Below are 20,767 nucleotides of genomic sequence, written 5' to 3' on the forward strand. Positions count from 1 at the left end.
AGTTGCGGCGAATTTTGTAGTGTGTGAAGATATTTTTTGTGATGAAATATTTGTTTATTGATTTATGATAGTGACAGTAAAAGATTATAATTTCTTTCAGTTTCTTTTAGTTGACAAATTTTTTTTTATTGATTGTTATTTTAAAATTTTATTATTGTATTTTAAATTATTAAATATTAAATTTGTGTTAATTATATATAATAATAATAATTGAAGTTAATATTCCTAATTTAAATTTACCGTACCTAAATCGTAAGTTTAAACTCCGTTAATGATTCGATTAGGATAGAAATAAAATATAAGAAACTAATCATTTACCAAAAACATTTGAATTACATCTGATGTCTTGTGTTTTTCATGGTTTTTAAGCTCTATATCTAGGATAGTTTCATGCATATTTTATCATATTAGTATGTTTAGGTTGCATTTTGCATATGTTGAGTCTTTCTAGGTATTTGGAGAGCATTAGAGGAACTTGGAGATTTTGGAGGCTAAATGGAGCTTAAATGGAGCATTCCTAGCAAGGTGAATGATGGAGAAACAAAAACATGGAGCAAATGAGGCAATGGAGGTTGAAGGAAATGGAAGAGAAACCAAAGAAGACGCATCGAGCATTCACATCGATGTATCCTCCCTGATGCGAGTAGCCCGGAGGAAACCAAATTATCTGCAGATACATCAGCCTGCCGCATCGACGTTGTCATCCTGATGCGAGATGATTTTTCCCAAATATCCAATTTTCAAAATCAGGTTGACCCGGTTTACTTGCAATTTCTCTATAAAAACCCCTAAACCTAATTATTGGGGATCTATGCTTTGTTCTAGGGTTTTAAGAAAGATTAAGGTTCTCTTATATATTTTGTATTTGAATCTTCAAGTTTTAATATAAGTATTTCTTCATTTTCTTAATCTACAATCTCTAATCATGATTTCACAAAGATCAAACACATTACTTTGTGCTTTCATGACCATGAGTGATTAGTCATTTTGAATCTTTGGGTTAGGTAGATTAGGAGGATTTTGGAGTTGGGTTATAGAGTTTAGGATTAGATTGTTTAAGATTCTTGCTTATTGGTTGCTAATAAGGCTAAATCAACTTTGTTGGACGTGAAGGGTTCTTATGGGAAGCAAGTATTGTATATACTCATTTCCAAGGATTCTACACACAACTTCATGGATCCTAAAGTAGCTGAGAAGTTAAATTGTGTTTTAAAACCTGCAAATGCTCAAGTGTCAGTAACGCCCAATAGTGGTTTCCTCCGGGCTACTCGCATCAGGGAGGATACGTCGATGTGAATGCTCGATGCGTCTTCTTTTCTTTCTCCTTTTACTTCTTTGGTTTCTCTTCCATTTCCTTCAAGCTCCATTGCCTCATTTGCTCCATGTTTTGGTTTCTCCATCATCCACCTTGCTAGAAATGCTCCATTTAGCCTCCAAAAGCTCCAAGTTCCTCTAATGCTCTCCAAGTACCTAGAAAGACTCAACATATGCAAAATGCAACTTAAACATACTAATATGATGAAATATGCATGAAACTATCCTAAATATAGAGCTTAAAAACCATGAAAAACACTAGACATCAACATTATACTCAAATCGTTTTAATATTCAGTAATTATATGCTATTAGGGTCAAGTGCCATTAGGAGCCTGCATATTGTTTCTGCCAAAAAGGAAAAGTCAATTAATTTGTGTTTGTGTATAACTTGTGTTCATTACTTCTTTGTGTTGTAATTAGCTTTATTAGATGTTCTACCATTTCTCACAAGTTTGAAACCATATACATGGTGAAGATGATCTCATCATCTTTAAGATTCGGATATGATTAAATATTAATAGAATCATAGTTATGATTTACATGGCTTTTCAAAATCACTTTGGACTCCACTTGCTCTTTAATCAGTGACTAAGTTTGAAACCAAATATTGTATGATGAAGATCTTGATGTCTTTAAGATTTGTGGATGTCATAAAATTATGCTTTTTTTAATTGGATTTCAAAAAGATTCTTCTTTTGTTTCGAAAGTGTTCTCCTTACCTTAGTTATTGCTTCAAAACTCCACTTACTACTTCAAATGTGGGATAAGTGTTCTCTTCTAATTGATACATCATTAGTTTAAAAACACTTAACTAGACCAAGGCAGTGAATTGGAAGCACAAACATGGGATGTGGTGCGTTAATGTATTACTAGATTCTAACTTGATGTTGGATAATTTTTTAATGGAGTAATTATAAAGAAAAAATATATGTTGTATTTTTTGTGTTTGTTTTAATATTTTTTATTAATATTTAGATTCTATAATTTAGATGGATTGTATTTTTGTGATTGGTACTGGTTAGGATTGGTATAATTAACACCTCTTGTTAACTCCATTGATATCAGACTAAAATATTTTGTGTATTTTATTAGACCAAAACCGTAGAAAACTATAATAATTATATTTATGTACACTCTAACCCGCTCCATAATATGATCCGCAAGAATTTAAATATTTTTAGCAAGTTAAAAGTATCTAAAATATTTAAATTACAGATACTAATTTCTTTTAGAATTATTTAAAGAATGTTTTTGTACTAATTTAAACTACAAATAAGAAATTCAAGTTTTGATAGTTATTCAAATTGTAAGGGTTTAATTATGTAAATCTTACAAAAAAATGTTACTTTGACAAACGTACTTCCGAATTAATAATAAGAGGATATCTTGTAATTCAAACCAATTTTTATGGATGTTCTACTATATGATTTAAAAAAGTATTAAGATTATATTAAGTAATTTTACATTGTAAACAAATTATTTTACTAATATTCTGAGGAACCGCACCGTACATATAGTATAACAAATGTTTAAAAGGTGTGGTTAATGTAAGTTTCTTTTTATTAATTTTATTTTTTAATTCAGAAAATTTGGAGAAAAAAATATAGCAAAATATATTTGAACAAATTATCTAATATTATTTACTAAAAACAGTTTTCATAAAATTTGAAATATTTAAAATAACTAATTATTGTTTAAAGCGTATTACACTTGTAGTAATTACCATTTAAATAAAATGTACATATCCTCCTCAGCATTGATCGGACCTTTATTTGAGTTTCAGTTCAGATTTTTGGGTATTATAACTTCCACTTCAACTATAGATTTTTCGTTTAAATAAATTTTGCATTTAATTTTATAAATAAAATTATTATTCAAACATTATTTTATACCGTTTATTTAACCAAACTGTATCAATATTGCATCGTTTTTTTAACAAAGCCCAACTATTGGAAACAATAATAAAATGAATTTGGTGTATATCAAGTGGGATATTAAATAATAATTGAATCAATCAGTGGCAACTGGCAAGTGTGTTACAGTCAAAAGATCCTTCAAAGTTTGATACATTATTAAGCACCTAACTAAAGTATTCGAACCTAATTGTTATCTTCAGATTTGTCTTAGCTTCTAATTAATAATTAGCCTATATTAACTAATCTCCAAAATCACCTATCCACTACTATTTGCACGAGTTCGGTGTACATATCATTATCACCATCGCTTGCAATGACTATCTAATGTTAGTTTCGTTGCTACAATGTCAAGAAAAAGCAATTTTTTTTTAAAACGAGAAGTAACTTTCGAATCCCTTTGTTGGCATTGAAGTGGTTTTAACTTTATCAACTCCATCAAATCCAGCTATGTCCAAAAAAGAAAAAGAAGAGATTCAACGCCAAAACATATCGAAAAAAGGAGAGGTTGTTGCCAAAAGTTAACAGACTCGGTTGGTGATACTATGAGAAAGAGTCTTGAGCTGTGTGTTCCATTTATCAACCGCCTTGTGCAATTTCCTTCCACTGGCACTGTCACCTCTCAGCAAGTAACGGTTCATTTCGTCAATGTGACCATCGATCCTGCTGTCGAGTATCAGCAACACTAGCAACTCCGTCACATCCTTCTCTGGCACGTTCAGTTCCTTTGATATGAACGGGATCCCTATCTTTGTGTATGGTTTTATCAGCTTCAGCAACACCTGTGTTCTCACCTTCTTCAGCAGATCTTCCATGTAGTTTCTGATGAATGGATCATCCATTATCGTCCTCCGGTTACTCTACATTCCAAAACCAATTACATGAGCATCCCCTTCTGAGTTATGTATAATGTGTAAAACCAAACCAATAGCACTTCAGTTATTACCTTTAGTATTCTCTCAAACTCTATGATCTCATTTCGTTGATATGCTGATATCAAATTTGTCATTGCCAGGATCTCAGGGTCGTTTTTGTACCTGCAGAGAGCAACTTATAAGGCAACGAACCAAAACAAGTGTACAGTACAAAATATTTAGGGAAGTGACTTACGGCTTTGCCTCTTGGCCATCAAATGGATTAACTTCTGATTCCATCAGCATATTCGCCAGAACAAGATACCTTTGCAAAGCCGAAAGAAAGAAAACAAAAATCATCAACTCTAAACCAAAGATACTCATGTGCATCTAAACCATGTCCCCAAAGTTACATCTAAACAATACTGCATTGCTTTACTAATCCATAATATATTTTAACTTTACTAGTAAATCATGCTAATAATCAAATCACCAGAGGATATCAAATAGGAAAGGATAAAACCATGAGAGAAGGTAATAGGGTGGAACATACTTCAGGCACTGTATACGTCTTTGGTTGCCAGCTTCATCATAATTTTTAAAAGCCTCAAAGAAATCTGTGGCTGCTTCAGCCCACTGACGTTCTGCCATGTGCATTTTTCCACCACACTCGCGGATTATACCCATGATCCTAGGATGAGGTATAGCAGATTTGATGGCAAGTGCCTTCTGGTATAATTGCTGCATCCATTCAAAAGTGTTGTTGCATCTCAGTCATAAAAGCCAAAAGAATATCAGATTTATTTAAAGGTAAGGTACACCCCATATAGCTGACGATGTTTACCTTAAGCTTCTTGTTATCCTTTGTTTCGGTGTAAATTTGGATTTCAATTGCATAAACCTCAAGCAGCTGACTTCCTTTCTTCTGATCATCTGTTCCATCATCTTTTTGGCAAGATTTATGGAGTTCCTTCAGAATCTGGTTAACAATAAATAGCTGTTAATGTACATACTAAGATCTAAGCATAATCAGCTTCAATCAAAAGATTACAATAAACCATGTTATACCTTCATCATTCTTCTGTATTCACCAATGTCAAACCAGATGTTGCAGAGCTTTAGATTCGTTTTGAACCAGAGTCTCTGCAAAAAAAAAAAACTACTACGTCACATCTCCAAACCATTGAGAAGAAATGGTAGCATAAATAAAACGAAAGAATAGTTTCCAGACCTCATTCTTAGCCTCTTCAAGGGCTTTCAAAGTGGTCTGATAAAACTCTTGCAGCAGGCCAGTGTTCAGGCTAGCAGATCCAGAGACGAAATCCATAATATTGTTTATACATTTTTCGCTGTAGTTCCTGGTTACTGCTGACTTGATATATGTAAGCATCTCTCTATAGGCTTCCATCATTTCTTTGTACTTACCTAGACGATAATAGATCTTCACAGTCTGCTTAAGAGATTTGAAACCCCTGACAAGAAACAGACAATGGAATGACTTAAGTTAATCAACAAAACCTGAAATAGACTATTGAGGATACAGGAATAACACAAGGAATGAATTTTAGGAATGCTGGCGTTTTGTGAGAGATGCCAAAAAAAAAAAAAACAGCCTAGATGAACAAATATAACTTCACTTAAACAAGGAAAATCTCGCAGGTAAGCTCAAGATCATAACTAGAGAAAAGTGTCAAATCTGAAAACACCCACCGCCCAAGTTCAATAAGGTCAATAAAATTCTTTTGCTCCAACTAAACAAAACTATATGACATGATATTTTATAAACAACAGCAACAATAAATCTTAGGAATTCTGATATTTTCTGTGTCAGGAAAACAGACTAAAGGAACAAAAATTAACTTGACATAAACAATGAGATTCTTGCAGGTAAGCTAGAGAGCATCAAAAGGTCAAATCTGAATGCAAAAGTTCAACATAGTCGTAAATCAGAAAGAGCACTACTAGATCTTTCATCATGATAAACTCAAATCTAGTACTCTCTTCTAGATCTACAACAATGCAACCAACAGAGAAAAAAAACTACTACTCATGTGATCTTACCATTCAGCCTTATCTGGTTCCATCCTAACAACCTCAGCAAACCCAGAAAGAGCTTCTTCAGGTTCAGTTTCAACCATACCTTCAATAAACAAAAAACACTATACTGAGTCACAAGACTCAAAGTCGCAACACACAAGTTTTGAGAATCACACTAACATAAACAAAAACAAAAACGAACCTTTAGAGTTATAATACTGATTCTCAATATCAACATCTTGTTCCTCCTGTTCCTCATCAGAATACACGAATCCGTAATCCTCCATATCAGCATCTACACAAAAACACGAAACAAACACAAAAACAAAAAAAAAACCAATTCAGTAAAACCCTCTTTTCAACGAAACTACAAACCCTAACGATTCGAATTCGGAAACTTCAAAGCCTAGTTTCCATGGTAAAGCAAACTAAGAACAAGAACAAGAACAAGACCTGAAGCCATGATGATCCGATGAAGAAGAAGAAGAAGAACACAAGACGATGATTAGGGCACAAGAAAGATGGATTTTTTGCTTCGGATTTTTAGGATTTTTTTTTTTTTTTTTTCTTGCGAGTTCTCTGAGTTATACGACGCAAAGGGTTTTTGTGAGGGAAGTAGAAGAAGATGGATTTGATATTGGGCCTCCGAGTAAATATAATGTAATAATATATAGACATAAACTAAAATTATTAAGCTTGGAAATAAATATTTACTTATTTTTTAGCAAAAATGTAAAATAAGTAGATGGTATAATTTTAAGGGAAAATAAATTAAAATCAAACATAACATAAACAGGAAATTAAAAAAGGTTAAATAGTACTCTTATATGGTAAAAAATATAAAACTCTTGATAACTTTATTTTCTGTATGATTTTTTTCTATAAGATTAAAAGAAATTTGAATGTAGAATTGCAAAAACAAAAAAAAACAGAAGTTACTTAACGGTATTTTGTGTGAATGTTAAATTATATCCATAATTATCTTCGGTCCTCTAGATGTACGGATACGAAATTAATAATGAAGTCCTCGTTCATACTATGTTGGTCCCTTCATTTGAATGGTAATAAATCGATTTCTCATAATTTGTTAATGATACCGGTAATTTTGGAATAAAGATAGATTTTAACTGGTATGATATACGGTTTTGGTATATTAAACTGTCAAACTAAATATTTAAGTCTTACATTTATAGTGATGACACAAATATAAACAAATTACCGTTTAAAATTTTGCAAAAACTAAAATCTGTGCCAAAAGATCAAAAACCAAAATTTCAAAAACCAACTGTAAAACATATTTTGAAATAATTTAAATGAATAAAAAGTAAGATACTCTTATATATTTACACTTAACAACTAATTATGACGCATGAAGTGTACAACTTTTAAAGTGTTATACAAAAGCCAAAGTGTAAAACAAGAGCAACGGTAATCAGTAAACTTGAGAAGATGTGTATTGTGTAACCATGAGATTAAGAAAACACAAAAGAAAATTCAAGAACTAGGAATCTGCACACTTGAAGTTAAAGAGAATGTGGTTCAAGGAACAAGAATGCACTTAAGAGGATGAGCCATGGTTAATGTTATTGCTCAGGGAGACTCATTCATGTTGACCTTATCTCCTTCAGTTTTCAATCCAAAGCATTGCACCATCATTCCAATCGCGGTTCCTATAGAGACATAAGCTAGATTAGCTCCTGGACAACCCCTTCTTCCGGTTCCAAAAGGAATATATTTTAGGACTTCATCTCTTATGTCATCCTTTTTGCTTGATCTTAAAGAAATTAGAAACTTCTCTGGATTAAACTCTTGAGGATCTTCCCAGTATTCAGGATCTCTCATCATAGCATAACCATTAAGTACAAGAAGTATTGTCTTCTCCGGAACATAAAAGCCTCCGACCATACAGCTTTCTTGAAACATCCTTACGACAAGAGGGACCGGCGGGTGCAATCTTAACCCTTCTTTGATGTTCGCTTGCAAGTAAAGGAGGTTCGGTAGGTCATTTTTTTTTGAATCAATCTAGTTTTCCCTACAACATAGTCAATTTCTTCTCTCGATCTCTCAAGAATGTAGGAATTATTGATAATCTCGGCCATGATCCATTCTATAGTGTGCGACGAGGTATCAGTTCCTGCAACAAAAAGATCCTGTCGTAGAAAATATTTCTTAATTAGTCAAGACAAATCAATGGTGTTTGCTTTATAAAGTATGAACATTTACCACAAACAAGGACTTGATATGGTTTCTAGTGATCTTATACTCTGCGTTTTCGTCTTCATAAATTTCCAAGAGCTTATCCATCATGTCAGTGCCTTGTTGGTGCTCCTCCACTTTCTCTTTCTTTACCACAAGAATCTTCTCTAACACCTCATCAAAATTTCGCGAAACATCCATTAACTCCTTTGTGAACAATGAGACTCCAATCTTCTTAAGCGGTTTTCGCAATATGCTCGCCAAGAAAAACTTCTTCGCCAAGGAATCTGACTTGGCCACCAAGCCTCTGACTCTCTCTCTGCTTCACCATTCTCCTCTGAACAACTCCTCCCCATAATCATCTTGCATATGGTATTGTTAATTAGCCTCATAGCTTTCTTAACAATCTCAACGCTCTCTTTCTTCATCGCCTTATCTAATAACTTTAAGTAAAGCCCCTCTAGTTCCTTGGCACGGACGTTTTGTGACCTCTCTAGTGCTTGAGGCCCAAGGAGCTTGGTGACAATGAGCTTCTTCATGATCTTCCAGTATTCTCCGTATGGTGCGGTAACAAAGCCAAGAGATCCAAAGAAAAGAGACCCTTCATTCATAGGTAGGTCACGACTCGAAACGTTAACGTCTTGTGATGTAAAGATCTCATAGGCTATTGAGGAAGAGGAGACGAGTACTATGGGGACATTGAAGACACGAAGATAAAGCAAAGGTCCATACTTGGAGGAGAGTTTCTGCAAAGACTTGTGGATGAAAAGAGAGAGGAGATGATGAAGATGTCCAATGATTGGTAGAGATTGAGGGCTTGGAGGCAATCTGAAGCCATTCTTTGGTTTCTTGAAGAAGAGAGAGTAACAGAGTAATGAAAGAAGGCAGAGGAGGGTTAAGATGAAATATTTTTGTAAGTAAACTTTTTATTACTTAAAGAAAAATGCTTTTGCGTTTTCGAAGAACATGGAATAATAGACAGATGGAATCTTTCTTCTGAATAATATTTTAGATTGTGTTTATGTTAACATTGACGACTGACCAAGAAGTAATAGTTTTAACCGGGGAACATGTCTTACTATGAGACTAAGAAAAAACAACACACAAGAATTCAAGAAATGGGAATATGCATTTTTGAAGTTAAAGGAATTGAGTTTGGTTCTCGAGGAACAATAGTGCACTTAAGAGGCTGAGCCATGGTCAATGTCATTGATCTAGTGGCTTCAATCATGTTAACCTTATCTCCTTTGATTTTCAAATCAAAACATTGCACCATCACTCCAATCGCGGTTCCTACAGAGACATAAGCTAGATTAGCTCCCGGACAGCCTCTTCTTCCGCTCCCGAAAGGAATGTATTTCAAGAAGTTTTCTCTTATATCATCTTTTTGGCTTGATTTTGAAAGTGGAGAAGCTAGAAACCTCTCAGGCTTAAACTCTTCAGGATCTTCCCAATATTCAGGATCTCTCATCATAGCATAACCATTATCAAGAAGTGTTGTTTTCTCCGGTATATAAAAGCCTCCTATCATACACCTTTCTTGAAATGTCCTTACCACAAGAGGGATAGGTGGGTGCAATCTTAACCCTTCTTTGACGGTCGCTTGCAAGTAAGGGAGGTTCGGTAAATCAGTTTCTTGAATCAATCTTGTTTTCCCTACAACAGAATCAATTTCTTCCCTCAATCTCTCAAGAATGTAGAAACTGTTGATAATCTCGGCCATGATCCATTGTATAGTGTGCGTCGATGTGTCAGTGCCTGCAACGAAAAGATCCTGCAATAACAAATATTTCTTAGTCAAGACACACCAAGGGTGTTACCTTTTTGTTATCTTAGGAGATGAACATTTACCACAAACAATGACTTGATATGGTCTCTAGTGATCTTGTACTCTGCGTTTTCGTCTCCATAAACTTCCAACAGCTTATTCATCATTTCAGTATCTTGTTGATGATGATCCTCCAGTTTATGTTTGTTATCCACAAGAATTTTCTCTTACACCTCATCAAACTTGCGAGAAACATCCATTAACTCCTTTTTGAACAGTGAAATCCCAATTTTCTTGAGCGGTTTGCGCAAGATAGCCGCAAAAAAAAACTTCTTCCCCAAGGCATCTGACTTGTCCACCAAGTCTCTGACTTTCTCTGCTTCACCGTTTTCCTCTGAACAACTCCTCCCAATAATCATCTTGCAGATGGTGTTATTAATTAGCTTCATAACTTCTTTAGCAATATCAACGCTCTCATTCTTCATCGCCTTATCGAATAGGTTTAAGTAAAACCGCTCTAACTCCTCTGCACGGACACTTTGTGACTTCTTGAGTGCTTGAGGCCCCAGGAGTTTGGTGACAATGAGCTTCTTCATGAACTTCCAGTGTTCTCTGTAAGGTGCGGTAACAAAGCCAAAAGATCCAAAGAAGAGAGACCCTTCATTTGTAGGGAGGTCACGAGTGGAAACGTTATCGTCTTGTGCCGTAAAGATCTCGTAAGCTATTGAGGAAGAGGAGACGAGTACTATGGGAACATTGAAGACACGAAGATAGAGTAGAGGTCCATACTTGGAGGAAAGTTTCTGTAAAGACTTGTGGATGAAAAGAGAGAGGAGATGATGAAGATGGCCAATGATCGGTAGAGACGGAGGACTCGGAGGCAGATCATAGTGAACCTTTGGTTTCTTTAAGAAAAAAAAGTAAAACAAGATTGAGAAGATGCATAGGAGGATATAGAAGAAGCAGTTTTGAACGTCGTTGCTTACAATTGCTCCCATTGTTACTCAAAATGTAAAGGTAACGTTATGAAATAATTAATTTAGAACTTAGAAGTTCCTATTTATATCTCGTTTTGTCAGAATCCTCTAAGCCACAATATATAGATATAAGCATGTGAGATTTTTAGAGATTAGGATCATGCTTGTTTTAAAATGTAAACGAATCACGAGTCTACGTTGCTGACATTTTCACCTAACTTGTTGGGATCTGTCACTTATGAAATCGTCATCTATCTTCTTTTTGCGTCTACATTTAAATTGTTATGGTCATTTAATTGTGTTGCTGGCGACCACCACGGTTAACTATGAGCTATGGCTACTCTAGGCTTGGACAAGAAAAAAATGGAACCCAAAATTTTAGATTTACTCTATTTATCCCTAAATTTTCTACTCGAAAACTTTAAACCGAACTCAAACCCGAAAATACCCAAAATATAAATGTATATAAATAATTTATGACCCAGAAACTCAAATTATTTACTCGAATACCCAAATTTATACCTGAAATTCTCCTTTTATCCAAAAATCCGAGTATTTTCTGAAAATTCAGACATCAACCCAAAAACCGAATTTTTATATTTACTATATTGGGTCCTAAACTCTTCTACCTAAAAAACCTAAAACCCGATATTGGATCCTAAACTCTTCTACCCTACCAAGAAACCCGAACCCAAACGATTGTTACCCGAACTTGAACCGAGTAGCCTCTACTCCAACCTACAATATTTGTACCAATATAAGCTCTCATATCTAAAAAGTTCATGTTCCGTTTCAAATCAGATGAGTTCTTATATGATACGCAGGTTTTGTATAACTTTACTTCCCTTTATTCTTGTTCTGGCTTTGTTTCTTAGTTCTGTACTCCGATGAAAGTTTAATTCTAGAACACAATTATCAAATGAACCTACTGAAGGAGTTATCGTACCAACTGTTGATGACAATAAGATAAAAGACTGATAGTTCAAACTGCAACAACTGTCCCTCCAAACAAAATTCAATTCAGAGTACATACGAAACACCAGCATTAAGACATATCTAAGTTCACGACAATCCTCAGTTTTAGTCAGCGTCCATCTCCTCGAGCGCAGTTTTAGCTGCCGTCTTTGCTTCTTCCAGAAGATCATCAGGGACCTACGATGAGTCCAATTTCAAGGTTTATTAACATTTCTTTAAATCACCCCATCAATAAGCAAGCACTTAAAAAGTTTTTTTACCTTCTGATGCTCTCGTTTTGACTCGTCGCATATCCAACTCATCTCCAATTCAAATGCCTTGTCCTTGGCTTCATCGTGTAGCTTGTAGATGCTGCACATGTTACGTCACATTAGATCTTGCTAATAAAATAACCCTGGTTATAAAAGCACATGAGAACCACAAGAGTTTACTACTGAAAATGTTACATGAGAAGCACACTCACATTTTCGCCACCTCGATAACGCCTTCTTTGCATGTCATCTCCGATAAATTCAGCTTCTCAATTTCCCTGCAAGAAAAATCCTCTGATACCTCAGAACACTTGTATACCCTTGCCCTTTTGATAACTTTGGTGTAACAAATTCCACACAGGTCAAAGGCAGCCAAAAGCTATACAATCCAGAAATATCTACTGAACAGTTCTTATACTACATATATTCATGGAAAATCATCAATTGTATCAATCATGAAAGCTCACATGGGTCTTTCAAGTTCAAATTATTTCTCTGTCTATTTAATTGTGAAGTTAGGTGGCATTTCCTTTGGAAAAGTTAAACTGATCAGTCCTAGTGGTACTACATATACCCTTCCTAGAAAATACTGGGATAAAACCAAAAATATTCACTCTGTAACTTACGTTTTAGCAGCTTGCTTTCCTTTGCCAATTGCCGCACCAAAATATCTCTGCAGGAAGCAAAATTCATATGATGACAGGAGAAATGACGTAAAAAATTTTAAAGCTTAGAGACATATATGAGTAGAAATAACTTACATATGATATGCCTGATGGTTCAATCATGTACAGTTGAGGTCCGTCTCTATCATAACCTCCAAGAATGACTCCACAACCAAAAGGCCTTCAACATAAAAAATCATTTTCTTATAATTCAAAGTAGGAGAGATGCTTAGGCGACTATCAAAAAAGTAGATAAATTGGACAAACCTGAGCCACCAATAGAGGGTACACAAATGTACATAGCTTGCAACACGCTCAGAAAGTTCCTTCACAGGTACAGCATCACCATAAACACTAAATTATCACAAGTGAAAGTAGAGTTAGTTACACAGACGGGAAAAAGTTACGCAAAGCCATGCAGGAAGAAAGGAGAACATACATCTTATGCTCATATATTTAGATTTTCAATCTAACAAAGAGCAGAGAGTAATTTTGAAATTCAACTAAGAGAACATCCACTTGGGAAAAGCATAGGAGTAAAACAGTTCTTTCATCGTAATAAATCTAAGATGCAACTTTAATAGCAGAAGCTACTGATGTTTTCATTAATACCTCTCATAGCTTCTTGCCTCAGACTTAGCACGCGCAACAATTTGTCTACCGTCAGCTGCAAGCCCAGCAACAGCCTGACATGACACAGAAGAAGAATTGCTCATAATAATGAAACAAAACAATATACTACCAGACTAGACACAGTTCTAATTGGAAAGAAAAATACTAAAAGTTGCATATCCTTAGCAGAAGCTAATTTACTATAGTTTACAAGAAATAGGAAAAAAATACATACCATGCCAGCATGACGATGAACAGAATGGATTCTCCTGTTTGAACCTGGTAGCATCATCTTTGATGCAATAAGTTTCTCCACACCCTAAAACCAAACACCCAAAAGATAAACACTTAGCTAGACCATTCCTTTATATAAGACACTAATCAAGACCATTCTTTTATCTAAACACTTAGCAAGACCATTCCTTTATATAAAACTTAGCAAGACCATTCCTTTATCAAAACTGTAATGCCAAAAATAACAACAGATTCTCGAAATGGAACTAAGGGACTCTGAAATGTGTCATCTTCCTCCAATATTTCCAAAGAATTATGACAAATCAAAGCTACAGAATCTGATTTGCATATATGCGTGTACTAAATTTAGAGGTTAAATCAAAGAAACCTCATCGAAATCGAGTTACAAAATTCAAACAAGAGAGACCAAAACCACTATATAAACGCTTCACTGAAGAAACTATGATAAAAATTTCAAAAGTAACAAAAGAGGAAGAAATCAAACCATCACAATCCCGTCTTTGCACTTGATTCCAACAACAGTCCTGCGAACAAAACAAAGGAGAAAAACACCTTTAAAAGAACCCTAATTCGATAAAGGAGTAATTCTCCATATCCCAAAACCTCAAAGCTAAATCCGATCTAGTAAACGGAAGAAACATCGTCGAAGAAGATGAAGAAGGTAAACTAGTAGTACTAACCCACTGTTGTCAACAGCTTTGGCGGCGTACTCGATCTGGAAAACACGGCCATCGGGAGAGAAAGTGGTGACGGAGAGATCGTATCCAGTTCCAATGCTACTCATCTTTCTCGATCTTTGATTGTTTCTGCTTCGTCTTGCTTCTTCTTCGAGTGATTTTAAGCAGAGATCGGAGAATGGGGTTTTCTTTGTTCTCAAGCCAGAGAAGCCGAATCTTTTTGGAGCTCCGATTTTGGCTTTTTGGATATTAAACACGGTTCGGGTCTTAACCTCGGGTGGGTTGATTCAGCAACTAACGGGCTTTATTTATATTATGATTTGGCCCAGTAATAGTTTACTTATCTTCAACTACATTATCAGTCTTGAGTCTACATAATCAGTGCAAAAAAAATCTTTAACTATTGATTGATTTATTTACTATTCATCACTTAAATTAGTGATAAACTTTTTTTATACAATGTTAATTTTTTTTACTACATGATCTATATATAAAATTAGTGATAACTATTGATCTTTAATTTTTTTTTTATAGTACCGACCCTATAAAACACAGAGAAAGATCGAGTGGTGACTTTTAGGGTCGGTAAACAAGTATTTGAGCCTCTCAGACGTATCAAACCCGCTGTCAGATATTGATGGGTTCATGGGCCTAGTAAGAGGACTATGAATTCCATTAAGAGAGGTGGGCATATGGGCTAGTGGTGAACATGGGACCCACTGGAGAGATGGCGGTTAGGGGGTTACAAGTGGTGTCAGAGCCGAACCCAGACAAGTGTGGAGTGGTGGGCTCACACTGTCAAGGGGTGACAGTCTTGGTGCGCAACGAGGACTTTGCGGCCTGTTAGTAGGGAGAATTGTGAGACCCCAGTTTGCGGAGAGGTTTAAATGAATTGATTTGGCCACCTATGTCACAAAAGTGCACTTGTCTTTTTGGTCAAGGGTCCTAAGAGAACTCCATAGTTAAGAGTGCTTATGGTGGAATAGTCAAAAGGATGGGTGACCTTCTCGGAAGTGGTTATCAGAACTGTGTGAGTGAGGCCAAAACACAAGAAAAGATCATGTGAGGATTTGTAGGCTCGGTAGACAAGTCTTTGAGCCTCTCGGACGTAGCAAACCGACCGTCAGATATTGATGGGCTCATGACCTAGTGAGAGGACGTGAGGTCCATTAAAAAAGGTAGGCCCATGGGCTGGTGGCGAACATGGGGCCCACTGGAAAAATGGCGGTCGAGTTGCTATAGTGACCATGGCTGTCGTGAGCATGTTTAACCTTTTTAATGTGTGTTTAATTGGCGTGAATGGATGGAAATTGTTTTGTGTGGTTTGTGCTTGTGTTTTTGTTGCTGGTAATGCATGTTTGGGTGATAGGGTTTATGGTTGGAGCTTTAGAAGTGGGGAATTCATTCTCTTGGGAATTGAGAGGCGATTCCAGGGATTTTGCGGAAGCAATGTCGTTCGACACTAATTTTTCGACAATGAAATTTCTTGACAACATGTAGTTCATGTCTTTCTATGCATGGTTGGTTTGATATGCTTGTTTGCATAGCCTAGTTAATGGGAAGATTGCTTTGCTGAGTATTAATGATATTACTCATGCATCTCATTGTGTTTGTGGTGTCGGTAAAGACTAGGTGTGTTGGTGGATTCAAGGTGAGGATGAGGGCAATAATCTAGAGTGGTTGAGTGTGGTTTATGTTTTATTTAATTGTTTTTTGGAAACATGGAATTAGAAGCATGTTAGGATTGCTAGATTGTCTTGGATGATTATTCATTCTTGGCGTCGAGTTAACAGTAAATCCTGATAGATGAGGCGAATGTCCGAAAGACGCTGTTTTAGACGAAGTATTGAGATTACGAATTTGTGATGATAGCATTAAGGTTGACAAATACACCAGCATCGTTCATGAGATGGATGAAGAGTGTGTTTCAGGAGTATCTGGACGAGTTCGTGATCATTTTCATTGACAACATCTTGGTGTATCTAAATGTGTTGAGGAGCACGAGGTTCATTTACGGACCGTGATAGAGAAGCTCGGGAACAAAAGTTGTATCCTAAATTGAGAAAGTGTAGATTCTGGCTGCGGAAAGCTGGATTTCAAAGTCATCCGAGACTGGCTGAGGCCAATAAATGCTACCTAGATTCAGAGTTTTCACCGTTTAACAGGTTATTACCGAAAATACGTCAAGGATTTTGCTAGTAAGGCGCAGCTGATGACTAATGGAAAGATGTTCCTTCTTGGTGGTCACTGGAATTTGAGGAGAGATTCGCAGACCTAAACGTGATGTTGAGTATATGGTGTGAAGACATACACGGATGGCTCGAGAGTGGGAAGGTGACTGCCTATGCTTGAAGGTAGTTGGAGAAGCATGAAGGCAATTATCGTACTCATGACTTGGAGATGGCTGCACTGGTGTTTGCCTTAAAGATTTTGGAGATCTTATCTTTATGGCGGGAAATTTTAGGTGATGACGGATCATCAAAGGCTGAAGTACATCTTTACGCAACCAGAGTTCAATCAAAGGCAGAGCCATTGGATGGGGTTTGTGGCGGATTATGATCTGGGGATAGCTTACCATTTTGGTAAGACTAACGTCGTCTAGATGCTCTAAGCAGAAAGCTGGCGGCTTTGCCTCAGGAGCGAGATATGTAGGTTTTGAGGGATAAAATTAGCACGTTGAAGTTGTGTGTCACTTCTTACGAACCATTGGGTTTGGAGGGGAACGAATCTGGCAGATCTTCTGACTAGAGTGTGATGGGCTGAAGTGAAGGATGCGGGTCTGGTTAATGCTTCCAAAGATACTATTTTGGAGTATCATGTCTTTGCTAATGGGACAAATTTTGTTCACGGGCGGGTTTATGTGCCTAGGGGGTAGGGTTTGAGATTCTGAAAGAGGCTCACGTTAGATTTTTTTTCATTCATTCAGGAGTGACTAAGATGTATTGGGATCTTAAGCGGTATTATAACTAGGTCGGGATGAAGAAGATGTCGCTAACTAGGTCGCAAAGTGTGATGTGTGCCAGGTAGTGCATACATAGCATCACATACTAAGGTGTTTGTTGTAGAGTTTTCCATTCTGGAGTGAAAATGGGGATATGATCACGATGTATTTCGTGGTCGGACTGTAAGGTTCTCTATTTAAGGATGCTATTTTTGGGTCAAGGTGGACTGGTTAACTAAGTGTGAACAGTTTTTACCATTAAGAAGACCGATGGAACGGTGGTTTTGACTAATAAGTATGTATCAAAGATAGTAAACCTTCGCGGGGTTAACTTTTGCGTTATAGAGGGTTTTCCAGAAGGAGATGGATAAGAATGTGCATTTGTGTACAACGGATCATCCTCGAACATATGGGCAATCTGAGAGTATTATTTATACGCTCGAGGATATTTTAAGGATGTGTGTACTAGATTTGGGTGGTCATTGGGTGGATCACTTGAGCTTGGTAGAGTTTGCTTATAACAATAAATACCAAGCGTGTATTGGCATGACCCTTATGAGGCTTTGTATGGGAGGTCATGCTTCAGACCATTACGCTAATATTGGGTGCTGATTTTTTTCAGGAAATTTTGGAGAAGATCCGTGTTTTGAAGCTGAACATGAGAGAATCTCAGGATCGACAAAAGATTTATTCTAATAAGAGGCGGAAAGAGCTTGAGTTTAAAGTTGGAGATAGAGTGTATCTCAAGATGGTTATATTACGGTATCCTAACAGGTCTCTTACCGAGACTAACTTGAGTTTGAGGTATATGGGTACTTTCTAGATTGTTGAGCATGTCAAGGTGGTGAAGTATCGGTTGGAGTTACAGGAGGTTATGCATGCATTTCACAAGGTTTTTCATGTGTTGATGCTTAAGAAGTGCTTGCATAAGGATGATGATGTGTTGGCTAAGACTCATGTAGATCTACAGTCCAACATTATTCTAACGGTGAGACCTCTCGAGAAAAAAGTCAAGGAAATTCGACGTAAGAAGATTCCTTTGATGAGAGTCCTTTGGGACTGTGATGGGATTTGGAGACTTGGGAACCAAAGGCGAGGATGAAAGCGAGATTCAGGAAGTGGTTTGAGAAGCAAGCTGAGGAATAAAGCTTATCATTATGGGTTCCAGTTTCAGAGATTTGTTGTTGCTTTTACTTTTCCCATTATGTACTTTTGTTTGGTTGTAAATTATTACATTTTGGAGAATTGATAAGATGAGTATTCTTATGATAGTGTGTTCATTCTGGTTATGTATATTTTAGGAAAGTATGCGTAAACATCCTGAAGAGTGGGATGTTTATGAGCTGACCTTGGGAGAGGGTCATGGTAAAGATGATATTTCGGTGAGGGGATATGGGTGGTGGGTATGATATTGCGATGTTGTATAGAGGCCACTTGAGGGAGTTCTGGTCAGGAGATGCTGGTAGGCGTTTAGAAAACTTTCTTTAGAGGATGTGAGTTCCTTAAACAACTCAAAACAACTCACTGAGATGATTAGTTCTCTTGAGGGGATGATTAGTTCTCCAGATGTACTACTGGCTCAAAGGTTGCAACTGAGAGTAGCAAATGAGATGATTAGTTCTCTTAGGGGAGGATTAGTTCCACATATACCAGGAGTGCTCGAGGGTGACAACCCAAGAGTGAGATGATATACCTCAAAGACTACAGTTTGAGAGTGAGAGTGGTACTAATCTAGGTTGCAAACTGAGAGTAAAGATTTGTGAGCATGAGAGGTCTATTACGCGGATGCCATGCATAAAGACTAGATGGAGACCTCGGAGGTTGATGGAGACCTCAGAGGTTGATGGAGACCTCAGGGATATTTAATGTGTTGGTCGGTTTGGTCAAGGCTTGTTGGACCGTGGTAGCGGTTGGTTGTGATTCATGGCAAAAGCACGGTGTTGCTAGATTCTAGGACGAATCTATGTTAGTGGGAGAGAATTGTAACGCTCGTGTCCTGTTTTTAGGACAGTGTTGATCGACACCATCAACTTTGTCGGTTTGACTTAATTATCGATTTAATTAAGTTGGTTTAGAAAAGCCCTAATTTTGACTTAAGACTCTTGGGCAACAACTTTCTTCTCACTTTTGGCTATTGTCGTTTATTGAGAGCAAAAGAGAGAGAGAGTTTTGTGTTGTTGTTCCTGAAGCTTTAAAATGAATCTAGAGGGTTTGTTGGAGGTTTTTGTGGCTGTTTTTGTGAGCTCTAACAAGGAGAGGTTGAGTTCGTGTATGTGGGTATGAAGAGAGGTTGATGTGGTGTTATTCTTCTATGTTTTATCCTCCTTTCAGTTTGATTTGAGCATGTTTAACCCTTCTGATGTGTGTTTGATTGGTGTAGATGGATGAAAATTGTTTTGTGTGGTTTGTTTGTGTCTTTTGGTTTATGTTATTACATGTTTTAGTGTTCATGGTTGGAGCTTTGTAGGTGGTGAATTTGTTCTTTGGGGAGTTGAGAGGCGATTTCAAGGCTTATGCGGTGGTAGTGTCGGTCGACATCAATTTCTGGACAACAAAATTTATGAACAGCGAGAAGTTTGTGTCTTTTATGCCTGGTTTGTTGAGGTTAATCTTATGCATGTTGGTTTGGTTTGATATGTTTGTGTGTATAGCCCAGTGGATAGGATGATCGCTTCACAAGTATTTGTAATAATACTCACGCATCGCATTGTGTTTGTGCTGCATGTAAAGATTAAGTGTGATCGTGGAATCAAGGCGAGGATGAAGGCGATGATCTAGAGTCGATGAGTATGGTGTTATGTTTTATTTAATTGTTTTGGAATCATGGAATTAGAAGCATGTTAGGATTGCTAGATTTTCTTGAATGATTATTGGTTCTTGGTTATTGGATAATTTGTTGGATATTGGTTTATTTAGTTGAATTATTGGATTAAAATATTTGATTTCCGTTGCAGTTTGTCTTTTGGTTTAATTTGTTGGTTGGATATTAATTATGGGGTTAATATTGATGAATTAAAATTGAGGACAATGAGTTTGGTCGTTTCAGTATGTCTCTCTCATATATATTAATTTATTCAGTTTATAAATAAATGAAGTATTCATTTGAGTTTCAAATAATAAAAAAAGAAATTAACTAATGACAAGTTTGTAGATATGTTTCTCACAAGTCCTCAATGGTAAACTGTTTATGTTTCTCTTTCATCATTTTCATTGTTTTTTAGTTTTTAATTACCAGATACGCATTGAGAAACGCCCATTGAAGGTGCTCTTAGAGATAGTGTCTCACATTCTCCAAAATATTATCTTATAATATTAGTATTTTATTTTTA

General features: G+C 36.3%; 2 protein-coding genes and 2 pseudogenes across 2 annotated transcripts; all 4 read right to left on the bottom strand.

The window, feature by feature from the left end:
- Positions 1-3,580: 3,580 nt before the first annotated feature.
- On the bottom strand, positions 3,581-6,705 carry LOC17889579 (COP9 signalosome complex subunit 2). Its single transcript, XM_006294176.2, has 10 exons — positions 6,575-6,705; positions 6,324-6,416; positions 6,146-6,224; positions 5,316-5,556; positions 5,153-5,227; positions 4,929-5,063; positions 4,638-4,825; positions 4,341-4,409; positions 4,177-4,267; positions 3,581-4,090 (listed from the first exon to the last, which is right to left on the bottom strand). The coding sequence occupies exons 1-10, from the start codon at positions 6,582-6,584 to the stop codon at positions 3,752-3,754; spliced, it is 1,320 nt and encodes a 439-aa protein (XP_006294238.1). The 5' UTR covers positions 6,585-6,705; the 3' UTR covers positions 3,581-3,751.
- A 910-nt stretch (positions 6,706-7,615) lies between these two features.
- Positions 7,616-9,204, bottom strand: LOC17889056 (annotated as a pseudogene).
- A 156-nt stretch (positions 9,205-9,360) lies between these two features.
- On the bottom strand, positions 9,361-11,083 carry LOC17887611 (annotated as a pseudogene).
- Positions 11,084-11,954: 871 nt separating this feature from the next.
- Positions 11,955-17,030, bottom strand: LOC17888466 (proteasome subunit alpha type-3). Its single transcript, XM_006294612.2, is given in 11 exon segments — positions 11,955-12,214; positions 12,298-12,388; positions 12,501-12,566; positions 12,915-12,961; positions 13,050-13,134; positions 13,221-13,307; positions 13,566-13,639; positions 13,801-13,884; positions 14,305-14,344; positions 14,501-14,847; positions 16,809-17,030. Coding segments are annotated over 11 exon segments (1,215 nt in total). The 3' UTR covers positions 11,955-12,142.
- Positions 17,031-20,767: the final 3,737 nt, after the last annotated feature.

This window comes from Capsella rubella, unplaced genomic scaffold (assembly GCF_000375325.1).
Source record: "Capsella rubella cultivar Monte Gargano unplaced genomic scaffold, Caprub1_0 scaffold_4, whole genome shotgun sequence".
Classification (NCBI taxonomy): Eukaryota; Viridiplantae; Streptophyta; class Magnoliopsida; order Brassicales; family Brassicaceae; genus Capsella; species Capsella rubella.